Source organism: Apus apus, chromosome 24 (assembly GCF_020740795.1).
Source record: "Apus apus isolate bApuApu2 chromosome 24, bApuApu2.pri.cur, whole genome shotgun sequence".
In the NCBI taxonomy this organism is placed as follows: domain Eukaryota; kingdom Metazoa; phylum Chordata; class Aves; order Apodiformes; family Apodidae; genus Apus; species Apus apus.
Window position 1 is genome coordinate 2,663,243 of NC_067305.1, and position 17,404 is coordinate 2,680,646.

Here is a 17,404-nt window from a genome sequence, read left to right on the forward strand (position 1 = left end):
ATCCCGATTTCCCTTTGTTGAGAGACACGCTTAGAGGGGGGGAAAAAAAGAAACAACAAACCCTCCATTTTCAGTGGAGCAACTTCGGGTGTTTGTTATGTTGGGAGAGCTTCTTTTCAAATGTGTTTCAACTTCTGCCTTAATTCGTAGCGATTGCTAATTGGACCGAGATGTGAGGAGTGTAGCAAGTACAACTTTCACTCTCAGTTAAACAGTTCTCTCTTCTGTTTAATTTTGTTCTCTTCCACGTTAGTCCCATCTGTTTCTCAGCTAAAATTTCTCAGCCGTTTCAAGTAGAAAGGCAAATCCTGGAGATTGACAGTCATTTGCACTTCTGTGGAGATGGGGAGTAACTGGCAACAGTAGCACAATTTAAAGGGTAATTATGGAATCGATAACGGGAAGCTGCAGAACAGACTGGCTCAGTTGATGTGAACACTGTGGGAAGTATCCCAGAAAAAGCTGGCCTGGAAGCACCCTCCTTGGGAGCTTAGGATTTAGGCAGGCAGCCTCCACATAATGCTTTTCCTCTGTGGGGGAGATTGCTGGGCTTGGAGTAAAACACACCTTGCCTTTTTTTTCTTATTCCTTTACAACATGAAAGAACAGCTGGCCATGGACCTTCATTTTCAGAGTAGGAGTGAGATGGAGCCAGGGTATGGAAGCCCTAGAGCACAGGATAGGAAAAAAATACAGCCTGCCAAGAGAAGGTGCAGAGAAAGGTAACCTCAAGAAATGTTGTAGTGAAACAGGTGAAGCAATTAATTAGATGAGTTTGTCCCCCAGTCTTAGGATTGATGGGCTGAATAGCAGCTGAAGGTATTTTGCTATAAAGATAATTGCCTGGAAGAGTGTGTTGGGGCTTAGAGTTGAAATTGGAACTGGGCTGCAATTTGGGAGGTCGAGCTTTGATGGCTGGTGCTGTGCAGACCTCTTGTGTGATCTTCTTACAAAGAAAAGTCCTGAGCTTGAGTGACTCGTGCTTTCTCAAAGTATTAACCATGCTCTGAAAATCACATTTCTATAGCATGCCAGGTTAGATATGCCAAAAATATATTTTTTTGGAGCCTTCATCGTGGTCATAACTCCTTGGTGTAGTTCCTCAGTGGAAAAATGAGAATACTTTCCCTAAATATTTGTCTAGATTTTGGGAAGCTCTCTCTTCCCTTCCTCCTTCAGCTTGGCTCTGTCCACCTGTAATTCAGGTAATGACAATGTTGCCTCTCCTGATGGTAATTGAGAACTGCCAGAAAGAACAAGGCACTTATTTTTCAAGCCTTAGGTAAAAAAGGGGGTGAAGACTAAAAACTGCCCTTTCTAAAATAAGTTTCCAGTTGCTGAAGTTGGGTTTTGTTGGGTTGTTGGTGATCACTGTGCTGCTGGTCTAGTTTGTCTAAAGAATGTGGATAGAACTGGGAAGTAGTCAGGTCCCTGAGGTGTTAATTCCCTGCCTCTACAAATCTAAAGCCCTCAAACTTGTGTCTGAAGCAGGTTTGCCTTTGTCACAGCTCTTCAATTCATTTGCTTTCTTCTGACTGTGAAGTCTGCAGTAAAATCTTGATCTTCACAATTAATTTATCTAATGGGATTTTTGTGCTTCGGGTGAGACACTGAATACACCTTCTTGTTAATCTATGATTGGAGTAGGATTCAGGAGTGCAAATCAGAATTTAGGTCATTTTAGTGTTGGATATTGTGCAGACATGGTCTATGTTAAACTTGGTTTTTAAAAGTGCATTAATAAAATGCCTTTAAAAGAACACAAGGAACATCATAGCTGTATCCTAATGGGTTGCATATTCCAGAGAATATCAGAACCACCCATTCATGATCCAATTTTTCCTGTTTCAAGATCAGTTTTCTGTCAGTGCTGTGAATTCTCTTAAGCTGTGAACACCAAGTTCTGTCTCTGACACTTTCTAGAAATAAAGATTCCTCAGTTAGGGCTTTGCTCACAATTTAGTAGATAAGTGAGGCAGATAAACCCATCCCTCTTCTAAAGCTGTTTTCTCTGCAGTGTTAATATTGGGAAGAAAACTGGCAGGAAATGGTGCTAGGAGCTATTTTTATGGTACCTTTTTCAATTGACAACACTGTAATTTTCAGAATTAGAGGAATTTCTTTGGAGGCTGTTGAATTCCTCCCCTGTGGTGATCCAGTGTCTTGTGTCTGGGGGGGGTTCAGCTTTTGTGTGTAACATGGAAGCTTTCATTTTGCTGATGTGTTTTTCTCTGCCCTGAAACAGTGCACAGTTCAAGTCAAACTGGAGCTGGGGCACAGAGCCCAGCTGAGGAAGAAGCCCACCACGGAGGGGTTTACTCATGACTGGATGGTGTTTGTCCGTGGCCCAGAGCAGTGTGACATCCAGCATTTTGTGGAAAGGGTGGTCTTCAGGCTACATGAGAGCTTCCCAAAACCCAAGAGAGGTGAGTGTATTTTTATTTTTATTTTTTTAAGACGCTTTATTAGGTCTTTTCTGTGTGAAAGAGCCGTTGTGTGAGTCAAGGTTGTCCTGAGCTGTCATTCTTTGTTAAGTATCTTCTTAAAGAGGAGCAAAATGTGCATTGCAGGCACTTCAGCTTGAACCTTGACAGTCTTTGAGGAAGGTCAGGGAGAATGGGACCTTCTGATGAAAGGGCTGGAGATGAGATGCATTACTACAGGCAGGTTCTCAGGACATGTCATGACTAGATAATTCATGGTACAAAATGGGTTTGATTTGTTCATATTCACTAAGAAAGGCTGGAAGGATGTGATTGGTGAGAGACACTCAGATACAGACTGGAGTATGGAGACTTCTGCAGTGGTCATTAAGTTGCCACCAGGATTCTTGCAGTTCCTAGCCTCAGGTGTCAGTTCAGGTGATGTTTAAGCCAGCAGAAATGAGTGATGCCAAAGGGGTTGTGGCCACTTTGCCACAGGCTGGATGTTCCAGCTGCAGGTTTGTGCACAAGCAGTGTGCAGTCAGCAAGGCTGGGGAGGGTGTGCAGGTCGTAGTGTTGCTTTCTGCTGGATCTCTTCTGTCTGTGCAGCAACATCAGCCTTATGCTTGGCGTGGGGCTGCAGGAGTGTATGGTTGAGGTGGAGGAGCAGAAATTGCCCTTTTCAGCAGCAGCAAAGACCTTAGATCTGCTTAAGGTTGTGTAACTGCATTTGTAGTGTTAGTACAGAATCACAGAGTGGTGGGGTTGGAAGGGACCTCTGGAGATCACCCAGTCCAACCCCCCTGCCAGAGCAGGATCCCCTAGAGCAGATCCCACAGGAACACATCCAGGTGGGGTTGGAATGTCTTCAGGGATGGAGACTTCACAACCCCCCCCCGGGCAGCCTGTCTCAGGACTCAGTACCCTCACAGTCAAGAAGTATTTTCTCACATTCAGGCGAAACCTCCTGTGCTCCAGTTTGTGCCCATTGCCCCTTGTCCTGTCCCTGGGCACCCCTGAGCAGAGTCTGACCCCATCCTCCTGACACCCCCTGGAGATATTTAGAAGCATTGGTTAGAGTGTTACATGGAATGCAGAGCATTGCTCTAAATGACTTTGTAATGGTTATTCTTTGAAATACTTCTTTGCAAGGCTGCTGGTCACTCAGGATGTCTGAGATCTATCTCCTACCAGGGTTATTTGTGAGAGTCCAGAGGGGAAAGCAGCTCAAAGCTCATAAGGGTGCAAATCGAGTCTCTGTCGAATCTCCTTCAAACTGATGTAGTAAAACTGATGGATGATAAGCAAGTGCAATACTGAGCTGAAAGCTAATTTAAAGAATAAAAGTTACAATCTGCTGTGCCACAGTTCTTGTCATCTGGTGTAATTACTTCATTACAAACAACTTTGGGGTAGTACGTGGGCTTTGCTCAGTCAGTTGCCTGATCATCTACCTCTAAAGAGACATATTTTCTCCAGCCTCTCCATTTTGCAGCCTTTCCTAAACTTGCTCGTAATGCCAGCTTCCATAGATATTGCATAGATGATTTTCATAGAATATTTTGGGTGTGAAGGGACCTTGACGATCATCTAGTTCCAACCCCCTGCATGGACAGGGACACCTCCCACCAGCCCAGGTTGCTCCAAGCCCCATCCAACCTGCCCTTCAACACTGCCAGGGATGGGGCAGCCACAGCTTCCCTGGGCAACCTGGGCCAGGCTCTCACCACCCTCACACTCCAGAATTCCCTCCTCATGTCTCACCTCAATCTCCCTCTGCCAGTTTTCATCCATCCCCCTTGTCCTCTCCCTCCCTGCCCTTGTCCCAAGCCCCTCCCCAGCTTTCCTGGAGCCCCTTCAGGCCCTGGAAGGTGCTCTAAGGTCTCCCTGGAGCCTTCTCTTCTCCAGGCTGAACACCCCAACTCTCCCAGCCTGTCTCCAGAGCAGAGCTGCCCCAGCCCTTCGATCACCTCTGTGACCTCCCCTGGACTCTCTCCAGGACTTCCATGTTCTTCTTATGTTGGGGGCTCCAGAAGTGGACACAGTGTTCGAAGCATGTCTGGTTTGTAGATAAATGGTTTGAAGTGCTTCTTCAGATGGTTCACACTTAATTGGAGCAGAATCTGCTGGTGTTGGTGGGCTGGGCTGCTGGCAGATTGCTTGTGTAGTAATTCTAATTTGTTAGAAGAGAGCAGCAAAGGAACAAAGGCTGCTTGGCAGATAATCTTAAGATTCCTGCTGCCATATTGGCAGTGTTCTTTAGTTTGGGGCTTTTTCCCCTAAATTACAGGGTTCTTTTATGAAATTCAAGATAAAGCCAGTCTAGAGATTATGATTATTTTTAGATATACTATTTTTTCACAGATGAATTTCCTGTACTTCTTTCTAACACCTTTATGATGGTGGAAGTGCTTAGGGCTGAGAATAATATATCTACATTAAAGAAAGCAGTTTGAGGTACTCCTTCCTAATCATGTTAATTACTTGGAATTCTTTAGAGGAGGTAAAAAGATTTGCACTGAATTCCTGTAATTACTTAATTGGCTTTATTTATATATATTTGTAGTGCATGAATTATGTGGAAGTGCATCCGGTTCCTGAGAGGGAGAATTTCTGTCTTGGTCTTGTGTTTCTTCTGGCAGCTGTTATATATAGATATGTCTTGGCCAAATAAATGATCCTAGAATCCTTTGAGTTGGCTCTCACCGTGTGGAAATGCAGTGGCAGGTGATAGGAAGGATTCCTAGAAAGGAATCATCTAGTTTGACTTGATCTCTAGAGGTCCCTTCCAACTCTGATTATTCTGTGATTCATAGAATCATGGAATGGTTTGAGTGTGAAGGGGCCTTAAAAACCATCTAGATCCAGCCCCCCTGCATGGGCAGGGACACCTCCCACCAGCCCAAGTTGCTCCAAGCCCCATCCAACCTGCCCTTCAACACTGCCAGGGATGGGGCAGCCACAGCTTCCCTGGGCAACCTGTTCCATGAAGGCACAGCAGATAGCGGGACAGGGAAACTGAGGCAGGAAGCATGTAAATTAATTTCTTAGAAGTAGTTAATGTTTGTAATTGGTGTTTCTGCACCAGGCAGCTCTGTGACCTTAGCAGCAAAACTGCTGAACCTTTCTCCATTTCCGTGTGTGAATAAGTAGCAGAGCTTTCATGCCCTCCAGGTTGGGATGAGGCAGCTCTTATGTAATTACGAAGACTGAACATTGCAGGGAAATTAAAACTAAAATAAACGTGTTCTGAGCTATGGTGTCTTGGTTAATAAATATTGGCACCCAAGTAAATTTTACCTTTCTGTGCTGTTCAAATTCCCACCTTTTGGGTCTGTGCCTTTTTTGCAAAACATCATTAAGGGCCAGTTTGTATTGTTGTGGAGCAGCACAGAAATGTAATTGTATCTCAGTGCAAAAGGGGGGGGAAGAATCACAGAGAGACTCTGGCATGAAGTGTTTTATGTTTCCTTTCCATGGGAGGAGCTAACAACAGATTTTCATGTTCTTAGCTAAGCCCAAGACCACCATCTTATTTTTTGTTGCAAAGGGCAGTGTTTCCAATGTGTCCTGAGCTTTCAGAAGCCCTTTTCTCATCTTGCAACTTCTTTTTGGCTCAGAGTAAATTGTGTTATATTCCAAATTAACATTTGTCTGTTCTCTTTTCAGTGTGCAAGGAGCCCCCTTACAAAGTGGAGGAGTCTGGCTACGCAGGCTTCATTATGCCCATTGAAGTACACTTCAAAAATAAGGTAGAATCTGATTTCTGGTCTTCTAATTGTTTTGAGCTGTGCCAGAACCTGAGACTGCCTGACAGACTCTAAGTTATATGACTGTTTTATGTGTGTGTTTTTTATTAGTCTAATAAATAGAATTTAACTGGGAGTTGGAAGCTCCTGCCAGACTTCAAAAGAAAGCTTTTGGCAGAAATGGAATTGTATAGAAAGGTAATATCAGGACAGTGTGATGGTCCTAGAGATTCTGAGGAGAGATTGTGCTGCTTGTAACATGCTTCTCTAGCATGGGTAATATTAAAGCACTTTAAAATATTTTACACTAATAGGAAAGTAAATAAACATAAGCTGCTGATTTTATAAACATGTAAATACTGTGTTGACTGGCAATATATTTAAAAATCTGGGGTTTAATTTGCATTCTTATGAAATAAACTGTACAGGTATAAAACTGTTAGAGGCCCAAGACAAAGATTTGCATCTATAGGACAGATATTTACAGTTATGTTAAAAATGTTGTCCTTCTGATTCAGTACTTTTCCAAAAAGAAAGCACTGAATATTTTCCATCTTAAGATGCATTGCCAACAAGTATATGAAAGTTAAACTTGGGGATTTATTGCTTGCTTTAAGTCTCACCGCAGAGGTCACGTGCTACGTGACTTGCAGAAGGTTATGAAAATAGGGATTTGAGCACTTGGGTTCAGATTAGCTCAGTTTCAGTTAAATTGTTTTGTTAAACATGAATCCTGAATCTTTCTGGTTTTGATTACTGTTCAAGCAGAACGTTTTCTATTATTATTTATTATCCCTAAGAGGGAACCTAGATAAATTCAAATGTGACCATTGAGCCACACCACTCTAACGTGTGCTCTTACCCTCAGTCCCTTCAGCCCTCTAAGCACAAGTCACTGTGTTGAGACCACATCTAAAAACCTCATTCTGTTCAGCTCCCCAGCATCCTTTCCTTGTGCCTCCCACCAAAGTATCTGTAATTTCCTTCTCACCCCAGTCCAGCACAATTTACTCTTCTGGCTGTGTCGTTAGTAAATAATTAATCTTTTAGTTTATTTTTTGGCCTACAGTGCTGCTCTTACCCACTTTATGAGCCTAAGTAATAGGGCAAATCATGAGACAACCACAAGATGATTTGTCTGCACAACCTGGGAACATTTTGCCCCCAACTTTCTTTTGGGTGGGTAGGGAAGGATGTGAAGTGAAATGGCAGCTAGAGGTGAGAGGGTGAAAGTTGTTCATAGAAGGAGCTTTTTTGGCAAATACTGCAAACTATGGCTTGAATGCAAAAAACCAACCAACCAAACCTGAAAAGCTTAAAAGTAGTTTGATTTCTGGTGGCTTTTCTGAGGTTTTGGATGGAAATCAGGAAACTCTTAATCTGCACTGCATGTTGGCCTCATTCAGCTTCAAAATTTACCTTTACATTCCTGACCAAAAAAATGTCAACTTCTCCAAACTGATTTCTTGTAAGAATGATCTTTGACTGGGGTGGGTGAGCTTTGTGCTTTACCTTTTATTTTTCCTTCCTTTCTTCACCCAGTCTTTTTTCACACTTGCCTTTTCCTTGCAGGTCTCAAATGACTTTGTCTTCCATGAGTCTTTGGATCTTTCTCTCTAATTTCTGCCTCTCTTGGGATTTTTTTTTGGTGGGTTTTTTGTTTGTGTTTTATTTTTTTGTAGGTGCACTTGTTTGCTTTGACTCTCTCCTGCATTCCTATGTTTTTTTTTTTCCTCTCCATCCCTTATATTCCATGCTCCTCACAGAGTATGGAGCTGGCAGCTTTTCAGAATAACTTGGTTTCACACCCACTGGGGTCATCACTCCTCATTGTTTCTAGCAGCACGTGATTGCAGGGTTGTTCTTTCTAGCATTAGGGATAGGATGGCTTTTATAAATAAGGGAAATAGGTGGTCTCTGTTCTTGGTGGAAACAATGGAAGTAGCAGTTAATTTAGGAGAAGGAGCTTTGTTTTTGGCATTTTGGTCTTCAGGAAGATGAAAAAGAAATAGGAAAAACGGGTTCAGTTGCAAATCTTCAGAATCTTTGCCTTTTTTTTTTTAAGATCCATGTGTTGTGGAGAAGTTAATTTCCACTTTTAAACTAGTTGGCACATTGACTATTGATGGAGTTTTGGGACAGCACCATCACTGGGAAACTGGGGCAAGTGGTGGCTGAGGGAAAAGTGGATCTCTCTCATTTCCTAGCAGGCCATTTGAGCAGAGACCTTCTTCATTCCCAGGTTCAGCCATGAACATGTAACACATGAGCCATACTGATGTTTTTTGAGATCTGTTTTTACTGCTTCAAAGTAAATTTTCCATCCTGATGTCAGCAAATGTTACATTCTCTGCACATTTGCAAGCTAAGCCTGGTGCTTAGGATTGCTGGAAGCTTAGAGGCTGCCTGATGATGTGAGGAATTTGGCTCCTCTGACCACTATTGCCTGGCAATAAAGCCACCTTGAAATATTAAGAGCTGATGATGGTCAGAAAGTGCAGCTGGAGGAAATGTAAGAGGTAAATACTTCTGTAAAGATAGAAATGCAAAGACAAAAGATAAGCAAAGACTGGGATATAGTAGAGATTAATAAGATTAGGAAGGAGAAGGAATGACAAAGGCTCAGAATACAGCCTGTTTTCTCCTGCATTAAAGAGTGACATTAAAGCACCAAATAAATAAGTCTTTACTACTTGGAGACCATATGTTCACTCTGATCTTTGTAAACCTGTTGACACTGTTGGGGATCAGCTGTTGTGCGTGGAGCAGATATTGTTCTGAATTGATTACAGCAGTTGGGACTCATCCTTGAGTAACTCTTTTCAAGTAGATGTTATGGATTGGTTCTGGGATTGGGCAGAAAAAGCTGTTTGGTGGTGGCTGGGCAGGAGTCGGGTGGGTCTCCCTGGCCATATGCTCCCTACATTCTAACACCTTTTTGTTGATGATTTAAGTGTGTCCTCTCAGTTGAAACAAGAGTTGCAAAGGCTTTGGGATTTGTTTATCGATGCATGTTTAGCTTTGTAAAGGTGAGAAGAGAAAGGACTTAAAGAAGGGAGCAGGCTGATCTGTGGAGGCTGATCTTTGCCATGGTTGGCTGCAATGTTTTTTCCACATTTTCAGCCTCCTTTCTTAGCAGTTTCCTTTCCCTGTTCTAATTTGTTACTAGGATGATAAAATAGCAGTTGTCACAGCCAGTGTACTCTTTGCTTTGGCTAAAGAAACACGGGCCTGTTCACTGTTAAGGAACAGTTCTACTAAGAATGGCTCAAGAATATTTTTAATGAACTTCACCGGGGATCTTTTTAGGCAATTTTGCATAAAACTGCCCATTTTGTGTTGGAGTTCTCTCTTTTTGTTATTGTTGCTGTCTGTTTGGAGTAGGAGAATCAAAGACTGGTTTGGGTTGGAGGGAACCTTCAAGATCATCCAGTCCCAACCCCCCTGCATGGGCAGGGACACCTCCCATCAGCCCAGGTTGCTCCAAGCCCCATCCAACCTGCCCTTCAACACTGCCAGGGATGGGGCAGCCACAGCTTCCCTGGGCAACCTGGGCCAGGCTCTCACCACTCTCACAGGGAAGAATTTTTTCCTGATGTCCAACCTAAGTGTGGAAATCAGAGTGAAAATGGGGTTTTGTTTCTTCAGGAGGGAAAAGGGAAGGATTGGTAGTTGAAACAAGCCTCAGTACTCACATGGTGATGGGGTATTGGTGAGAAAACAGGTTCAAAGCGCAGTATCATGGAATGGTTTGGGTTGGAAGGGACCCTAAAGATCATCTAGATCCAAGCCCCTGCATGGGCAGGGACACCTCCTGCCAGCCCAGGTTGCTCCAAGCCCCATCCAACCTGCCCTTCAACACTGCCAGGGATGGGGCAGCCACAGCTTCCCTGGGCACCCTGGGCCAGGCTCTCACCACCCTCACACTCCAGAATTCCCTCCTCATGTCTCACCTCAATCTCCCTCTGCCAGTTTTCATCCATCCCCCCTTGTCCTCTCCCTCCCTGCCCTTGTCCCCAGTCCCTCCCCAGCTTTCCTGGAGCCCCTTCAGGCCCTGGAAGGTGCTCTCAGGTCTCCCTGGAGCCTTCTCTTCTCCAAGCTGAACACCCCAACTCTCTCAGCCTGTCTCCATAGGAGAGTCAGTGCTCTGGGACCCACTGAAGCTTTTGGTGCCTCTCAGACAGGGAAGGGTCAGCAGAGTACTCAGGAGCCAGAGCCTGTTCCTACCCTGTGGGGACAGTTCTGCATTGTTGTGTTTGTCCTTCCTGTGCTGTAATTCCATTCCTCAATAACTAGGTGCTTTCTTGGTCTTGTAATTTGAATTTTGGGTTCTGTATTTTGAATATTGCTCTGAACCTGGACAGTCTGGGTATCTGAGCTTCCTAGAGAGTTGCAGTGGTTTCTGCAGAGCACAGGACTGTCTCATCTGCTGTTGGTGGCCTGCTGGAGCCTTTGCCTCTGTAACTGAACCTGAAAAACAACCGGCAGGGGCTCAGCAGGTTGAGTGATAAAGCTTCTGAAAGCACAGCTGACTAATGATAGTGGATCACTTGGGATTGTTGGACTGAAAATGTTAGTGTGCTATTTTTATTTCTTAAATCCTTTGTGTTCCTTCCTGTAATGAGGGCTGCTGTTAGTGGCTTCTGGTGCTTGAATCAATACAAACTGGGTACAATAAATGCTGTGCTGTTTTTCTGCTGCTCTCTCCCTTCCCTCTCCCTGACTCCATTTCAGCAGTCTGGAGGCTTTTTTTTTCATAGCCTTATTGTTGTCTCTAAATACATTTTCTACAGTGGCATGTGTTGTAATCTGGTGGCTCTGAGACAGGTGTGACTGGTATTCATCTCCTCTTATGCTTTTTTGCATCCAAATCAAAACAGATCAATCCCTCACCCCCCAAAGAAGCCCAAGGTCTAGTTATACTTTCATGCTATCCTGATATAAGGCAGATGATATGAATGCAACATCGATAAGATGATGCATTAATGCCCATTTAAAGATACTACCTCCCAATTTCAGTGCTAGAGATAAAAGGCTTCCAGCATTTACATGATGGATACGTGTAACTTGGTTTTTCTATTAGTGAAAAGGGAGATAAGCAAAGAAAGCAGAAAAATCTGTTTGATTTTCCCACTTAGGTTCAGAATCAGAACATGGATCTTTTCCCCCTCAGGTGATATTTAGAGGTGTGATAGATAAAATACATAGAAAAATATTGGAGATGGGGAAAACTAATTGTGTTTCAAAGTAGGAAGGCTGAGACCTTGTACATGAGTGCACATCTGGGAGGGTGGGTGAAACTGGAGCAGTCACAACAGTCCTGAGGAAGGTGAAACAGTCCTGAGGAAGGTGGCTGGAGAGCCCAGGTTTGTGAGAGACATTGAACACATTGCTGCCTCACTGGGGCAGGGTCTCTGCAGGTTTGAGGAAAGGAGGAGGAGATTTAGCCTGTTGGTATTTATTCAGTGTTGCTGAAAGCCCTGGAAGGAGGAGTAAAACTTGTTATTTTGTCTGGCCTTTGAGTGGAAGCATTTGTTGCTCACAGTTTTTGGATCTGTCTGTGTTGTCTTAGCAAACCTGCAGCACTGAGGTGCTGCTGCTGAAGGGTGAAACTTTTTCTACCTTTTTTTTTTGGTCATAAATGAATGCATATTATGAGAGTACCCATTCTTCTATCTGAGCAGACAGTTTTCCAGGCCAAAACTGTGTTTTAGTAGCCCTTCAGTGTGGGATATGAGTCATAGAACACCAGTTTGGAACCATCATCTGGTCCAACCTTTCTAGGTGCCACTATAGTTTATATCAGATGGCTCAGCACCTTATCAAGCTGAGACTTGAAACTGTCCAATGTGGGGGAATCCACCACTTCCCTTGGGAGACTATTCTAATGTTTGATTGTCCTCATGGTGAAAAATTTACCTTGTGTCCAACTGGAATCTCCCCAGGAGCAACTTGTGCTCATGACCCCTTGTCTTTTCCAAGTGACTCCTTGTAAATAGTCTCCATCTCCTTGGTAGCCCTGGCCAGGCATCTCCAGATGGTGGATAGATGGCAGTGCCTGGCAGGGAACCTTGATGGATGTAGGAGCTTCACTAGGCTTGCCAGCATCATGGCATGTATTTGTAAGAGCTAATAAGTTATTAAATGCTTGTCTTGAATGCATTTCCCTAATTTTCAAACAAAAGAATAGACTCCAGATAGGGCAGAGTTCCAAAAATGCTGTTCTGTGTTATTTTACTTAACCACGTAGAATCTCAGAAACGATAAGGGTGTTTCATGGGTTTGTTACAGAGTGTAACACGAGGCTGCTTGCTTCAAAAAAATGGATATTGGGCTATTCACTTTTAAAAGTCCTGCCTCCAACTGGGGTGGAAGACCAGTCCAACAGGTTGTACCAGCCTGAGAAGGGGGTTTCATTTCTACAGTTATGAACTGGTTACGGATAAATGACTCCGTCAGGCTGGCTCTGTGGCAGAAGGGAAGTGGTGTTAGATGTTATAGAGTTATTGAATAACCATGAGCCTGCTTCCTTGGTGTGCTAGATTTTTGTAGATAATTTTGTTTTATGGCTTTCTAAAAGTGATTTATGAGCCCTGTGCACACGCTACCAGTGAAATTCTTTTGATTTGTCTTAAGTGGCAAAGGGCACACCCTGCCTTGAAAACAAGACAAGGAAATTTTAACAAAAGACTTTGAAAAATTCCTCCTCTTACGAAAAGTGCCAAAAGAAATTTAACCCATTGCTTCAGAACTCGGAAGAAAAATAAAGCAACTCCCAATGTTTTCAACAGTGTGGTGGCAGAATGGGGGCTGGAAGTCAGTGAAAATAAAGTGTATCATGCTGGGCTTTGGAGTTTTGGAGGTGGAGTAGGGGGATTCACTGGATGGAGGGAAATTCACAGTAGCAGCAAATAAAGCTTGGCCTTAGCTTTGTGGGACACACTTCTGATTTACTTCTCTGGCATGGTGAGACTTTAGGGGCAGATACAAACTGAGTCTCTAAGGTGGCTTGCTGAGACATCCCATGTCAGGGTAAGCATTTCATGTCCAAATTGGCCATTGGATTTTAAACTGAATAAATGCACTATCTACCAGTTAGAAATGGATGGGATCCATCCTTTCTGAAGCCCTTTATGGAAGTAAGGCCCTTAAGAAGAGTTTATGGTCTTGGAGAGCAACAAAATGTCCACAGAAAGTCAGCCCCTCCCCTTTTCAGTTTTACTTGTTGGCATCAAGGGTTTAATATCAGAAGGTGGGTTGAACTAAGAGTAAAGTTTGGCTTGAACATAGACTGAAGCTCAAGCAGGAGTAGGTGAAGTGGTGTTGCAGTTTGCAAACAGGCTGCCTGGACCTGACTTCCTCAGGTGAAAAATTCCCTGCACTGTTGTGACTCCAAGCCCCAGGACATGTAGATCCCAAAGGGTTATTTAGAAAGGCTTTGAAGTGTGGCCCTGGGGATTCAGCTTGGCTTTCCATTTGAAGTCAGAGGATGTGTAGGTCCGGGTCAATTGAGAGAGAGACTGTCCTTGTTTCCCCCCCTTTTTCCCCCCTTGATGGTTGTTTGGAGGGAAGAACCTTTTAGGGAGGACCGGATGGGTTAAGCTTTGGAGTGTTTTGAGCTGTAATCATTAGCTGATCAGTGAAGGCAGTAAAGGAAAGAATGTTTATTTGCAGCTTTTTGCTCTGAGACTTTTGTGTTCCTCCTTTTAGGACTGCTGTAATCTTAACTACTCACTTGAGGGGGGGAGGTTCTGATGGCCAGAGACCATACAAAGGGTGTTTTAATGATCGTGGTGCTTGGCTAGGGCTCTGTTCCCAGGGCAGTCCTGATCTCTGAGTTGAAGGAAAATCACTTTGAAAAACTGCCTTAATTTTACAAAAAGTGGAAGATGGTCAACAGAGGTGCCATAAATATTTGGGGGGGGTTCTCTGATGCTTTTGAGTCTATATACAAAATGGGATATCTAAAAGGGAAATGAATCTGCTGCTTCTCTCCTGCTCTGAAAGGAAACAGGCAAATACCCAAACAGAGCTCTGATAATATGATGGGTTTGACCATTAGCTTTTGCTAATGTATCCAAGATCCATTTATTTCTTGGTATTAACTAGGGAGGGCATTCTAGAAACAATTCTTAGGCTACATTTGGATTTCTATTCATCCTTCATTTAAGTTTATTAGACTTTGAGGGACCCTCTACAGCTGCTGTTTGAACTCCAGTGTAAGCATGCACATGCAGAGCTCACTAATGATTCAGTTAATGACAATGTTTGTAGCAAAGGAGGAAAATGCCAATGCAGTGTGTTTTGCAAGTATTTTTCTTCTTCTTCCCATCTGTGCTAGTAGACATCAAACCCTTTCCAGTGTGTATGGATTCCTTTTCAAAAGAGGTAGGAAGACCCTTGTGTTGGTAGCATGTTCATGGGAGGGGAGATTGAGGTGAGACATGAGGAGGAAATTCTGGAGTGTGAGGGTGGTGAGAGCCTGGCCCAGGTTGCCCAGGGAAGCTGTGGCTGCCCCATCCCTGGCAGTGTTGAAGGGCAGGTTGGATGGGGCTTGGAGCAGCCTGGGCTGGTGGGAGGTGTCCCTGCCCATGCAGGGGGGTTGGGACTGGATGATCTTGAAGGTCCCTTCCAACCCAAACCATTCTGTGATTCTATGATAATTCTGCTATATGTGTCTCATTAGGTGTCTGCCTCCCCCTGTTTGGGGAGTTAGGACTAAAAACCTGGGCTCCCAGAGGAGCTCAGGGTACTGATTTTGCTAGAAACCCAGTGTGGTTACCACACTTTTTGTTGTTAGAGGTGCAATTTATATCAGAAATGGCTCCTTCAGTGATGTTGGCCTCACCAAGCAGGCAGCAGGAGTCAGTGTTTGCTCGGAAGCTCTTTGGAGGCTTCAACCTATTTTCAGCCCATCTAATGGCTCAGGCTGGGAGTCTGTGGCTGTTCCCCTACAACAATGCAGCAACACCAGGAAATCAAGCTGCTGGGTATGAATTGTGGAAAAGACTGCTGTGCAGCTGCTTGATGGTGTGTGTGGAATGAGGCATGTGGGATGCGTTCATGTAAATACTGAATGTACTGGAAAGCTCTGGGTGGTTTGCAGGAGAGTCTCTTTGACCACATTTGGAGTTTTCAGCTTGAAATGCACCAGATAATAGCAGGAAATGTCCTGTCAATATTTATAATACACCAGTCGTGTGCAACATTTGCAGTTTGTGGAGGGGGGGGAGGGGAAAGGAAGGATTTTCTTCCATCCTGCACTGCAAACACAGAGCAGCTTCTGCAGCAGGTGGAACAAAACCAGTGAGGTGCAGATGATCCCCCCCACCCCCAACATGCATACAAACTGGGGATTTCTTCAGGGAAAGTGCCCTTGGGAAGTTCAAAAGCCTGGGGAGCTCTTCCCATTCAGCAGCGTGCATATTGAAAAGGATTTTACAAACTGAGGCATCCTTGTGCCGTTGGGTTTAATCTTTGCTCAGTGCCCACAGAGATCCTGGGAATTCAGAAGTTGTTCCTTCTCTACATAAAGGATGATGCTTTTCTTAATATTGATACTTACAGTACAGTTGCTTCCCACAGGAGGTAGGATCAAGCAGACTAGTGGATAAAGCTTGAGAGTGTTTTTCTGGGATGACTTGAACAGCTTTAAACAGACAATTGTCAGTCAGAATCCTTGTCTGTGCATTTCTCTTGCTATGAAAAGCCATGAGTTTCTGATCAATGATATGTTAACTTCAGGCACTTTAGGTCCTAATAGTTTAATTTCTAGCTTTCTGATCTCATGCTGAAAACTATGAATGCAACACTTAGTGATTTATTTGGGATTTTCAGGAGTGACTGTTTGAATCCTCTGCCTTCGGGTGCTTGCCAGACTTCTTCCCTTTTCCCAAGATCTTTCTTGTTTTTAGGAGGAGCCAAAAAAGGTTTGTTTCACATACGACCTGTTCTTAAATTTGGAGGGAAATCCACCTGTGAACCACCTTCGTTGTGAGAAACTGACTTTCAACAATCCCACCAAGGAATTCAGGCGCAAACTCATTAGGGCTGGAGGGGTAAGTGCTGGAGATCTGGAGGGGTTCTGCTAAAACAGAGGTCTTGGTTTATTCTGGGGGTTTCTTCTCAGTTCCAGCCCAGCAGGCTGCAGTTTTCCACGTCCATCTAAAGGATCATCCAGCCAATTTTTACTCCTGGTTATACAACTGAAGCACTTGAGGCAGAACTAAACCATTGGTGGTGTGATTGGTGACACTTCACTTTCAATTTAAATGTGATCATTAATATCAAAGCACTATAACCCCTCTGGAAATAGAGGTCTTCTGTGGATGCTGCAGCCTGCCCATCAGGCAGTTACAGTTATCTGTGACCTTCCTAGTGTTATGAGCTGTATCAGTATCAAAAAGCTCAAGAAAAAAGAGAGGCTTCCAGTCTATCTATACTCATTTTTGCCACAGGAAAGCTTAATACTTTGTGTTTCCTGGTCCATAAGTGTCCTCTAAACCTGAGCTCAGCTGCTTGTGGCTTAGGAGATAAAAAAAATAAGGAAAAATGTTTAGAATATAGGGTGAAAGTGGGTGTGGGAGGCAAAAATAGGTATAGTTTTGAAGGCACAATAAGATAGGGGTTGGTACAGTGCATAAAGTTTTTAACCAGACAGAGGATGTCATGACTGAATTCTGAGACACCCTCTGTTTATAGTCATATATAATTATCCTCTGTTTAAGGACTTGATATTCAAGATGGTCTTAATTGCTGGCAGAATTTTCCTCTGGGGAAAAAAAAAAAAAAAAGAAGACAACATAATTTTAGCCTGAGAAAGTAAAAAAATTGTGGGGAAATTTGTCAGTAGTAAATCCCAGGAGTGACAAGTATTCCAAGCTGATCTGTCCAGGAATTCTACTTTGTGCCAGTGCTTTTTTGGACTGGGCACAAAGTGGAAGGTGCTTCTTTCAGCCACAGGGTGAAATCTTTTCTAGAGTATGATTTGCTTTCTAGGATTTTCCTGCTCTATTATTGTATTCCTTATGTGTTGAGGTGTTTTATCTGAGGATTACTTTCGATGCTATTCAACTAGTGGAAATTTTCCACAGGATTATTCTGGCAGGACAGAGGGGAAGGAAGGAGGAAAGTGATTCATGAAACTCACTGCTTGTTGTTAAGATCTTGTCGAGGGAGAGACCCAAGGCCTGATTTTCTCTGGATTTTCTCTGGTTTTTATTTGTTCTGAAT

The 17,404-nt window shown here is 43.6% G+C and overlaps 2 protein-coding genes across 3 annotated transcripts in view; one reads left to right on the forward strand and one right to left on the reverse strand.

The window, feature by feature from the left end:
- Positions 1-4,232, reverse strand: part of LOC127394058 (acidic leucine-rich nuclear phosphoprotein 32 family member B) — a 55,294-nt gene extending 51,062 nt beyond the window's left edge. Inside the window, exon 1 of the mRNA XM_051639793.1 lies at positions 4,188-4,232. Coding sequence (XP_051495753.1) covers positions 4,188-4,217 — 30 coding nt within the window. The 5' untranslated portion in view covers positions 4,218-4,232. The remainder of the gene's footprint in view (positions 1-4,187) is intronic.
- Positions 1-17,404, forward strand: part of MLLT1 (MLLT1 super elongation complex subunit) — a 31,794-nt gene that overhangs the window by 1,009 nt on the left and 13,381 nt on the right. Inside the window, exons 2-4 of one of the 2 annotated variants that reach the window (XM_051639771.1) lie at positions 2,246-2,426; positions 6,093-6,175; positions 16,087-16,230. In XM_051639771.1, coding sequence (XP_051495731.1) covers positions 2,246-2,426; positions 6,093-6,175; positions 16,087-16,230 — 408 coding nt within the window. Of the gene's footprint in view, positions 1-2,245; positions 2,427-6,092; positions 6,176-7,748; positions 7,821-16,086; positions 16,231-17,404 lie in introns of those variants that run through there. The other variant, XM_051639772.1, reaches the window with a different exon arrangement.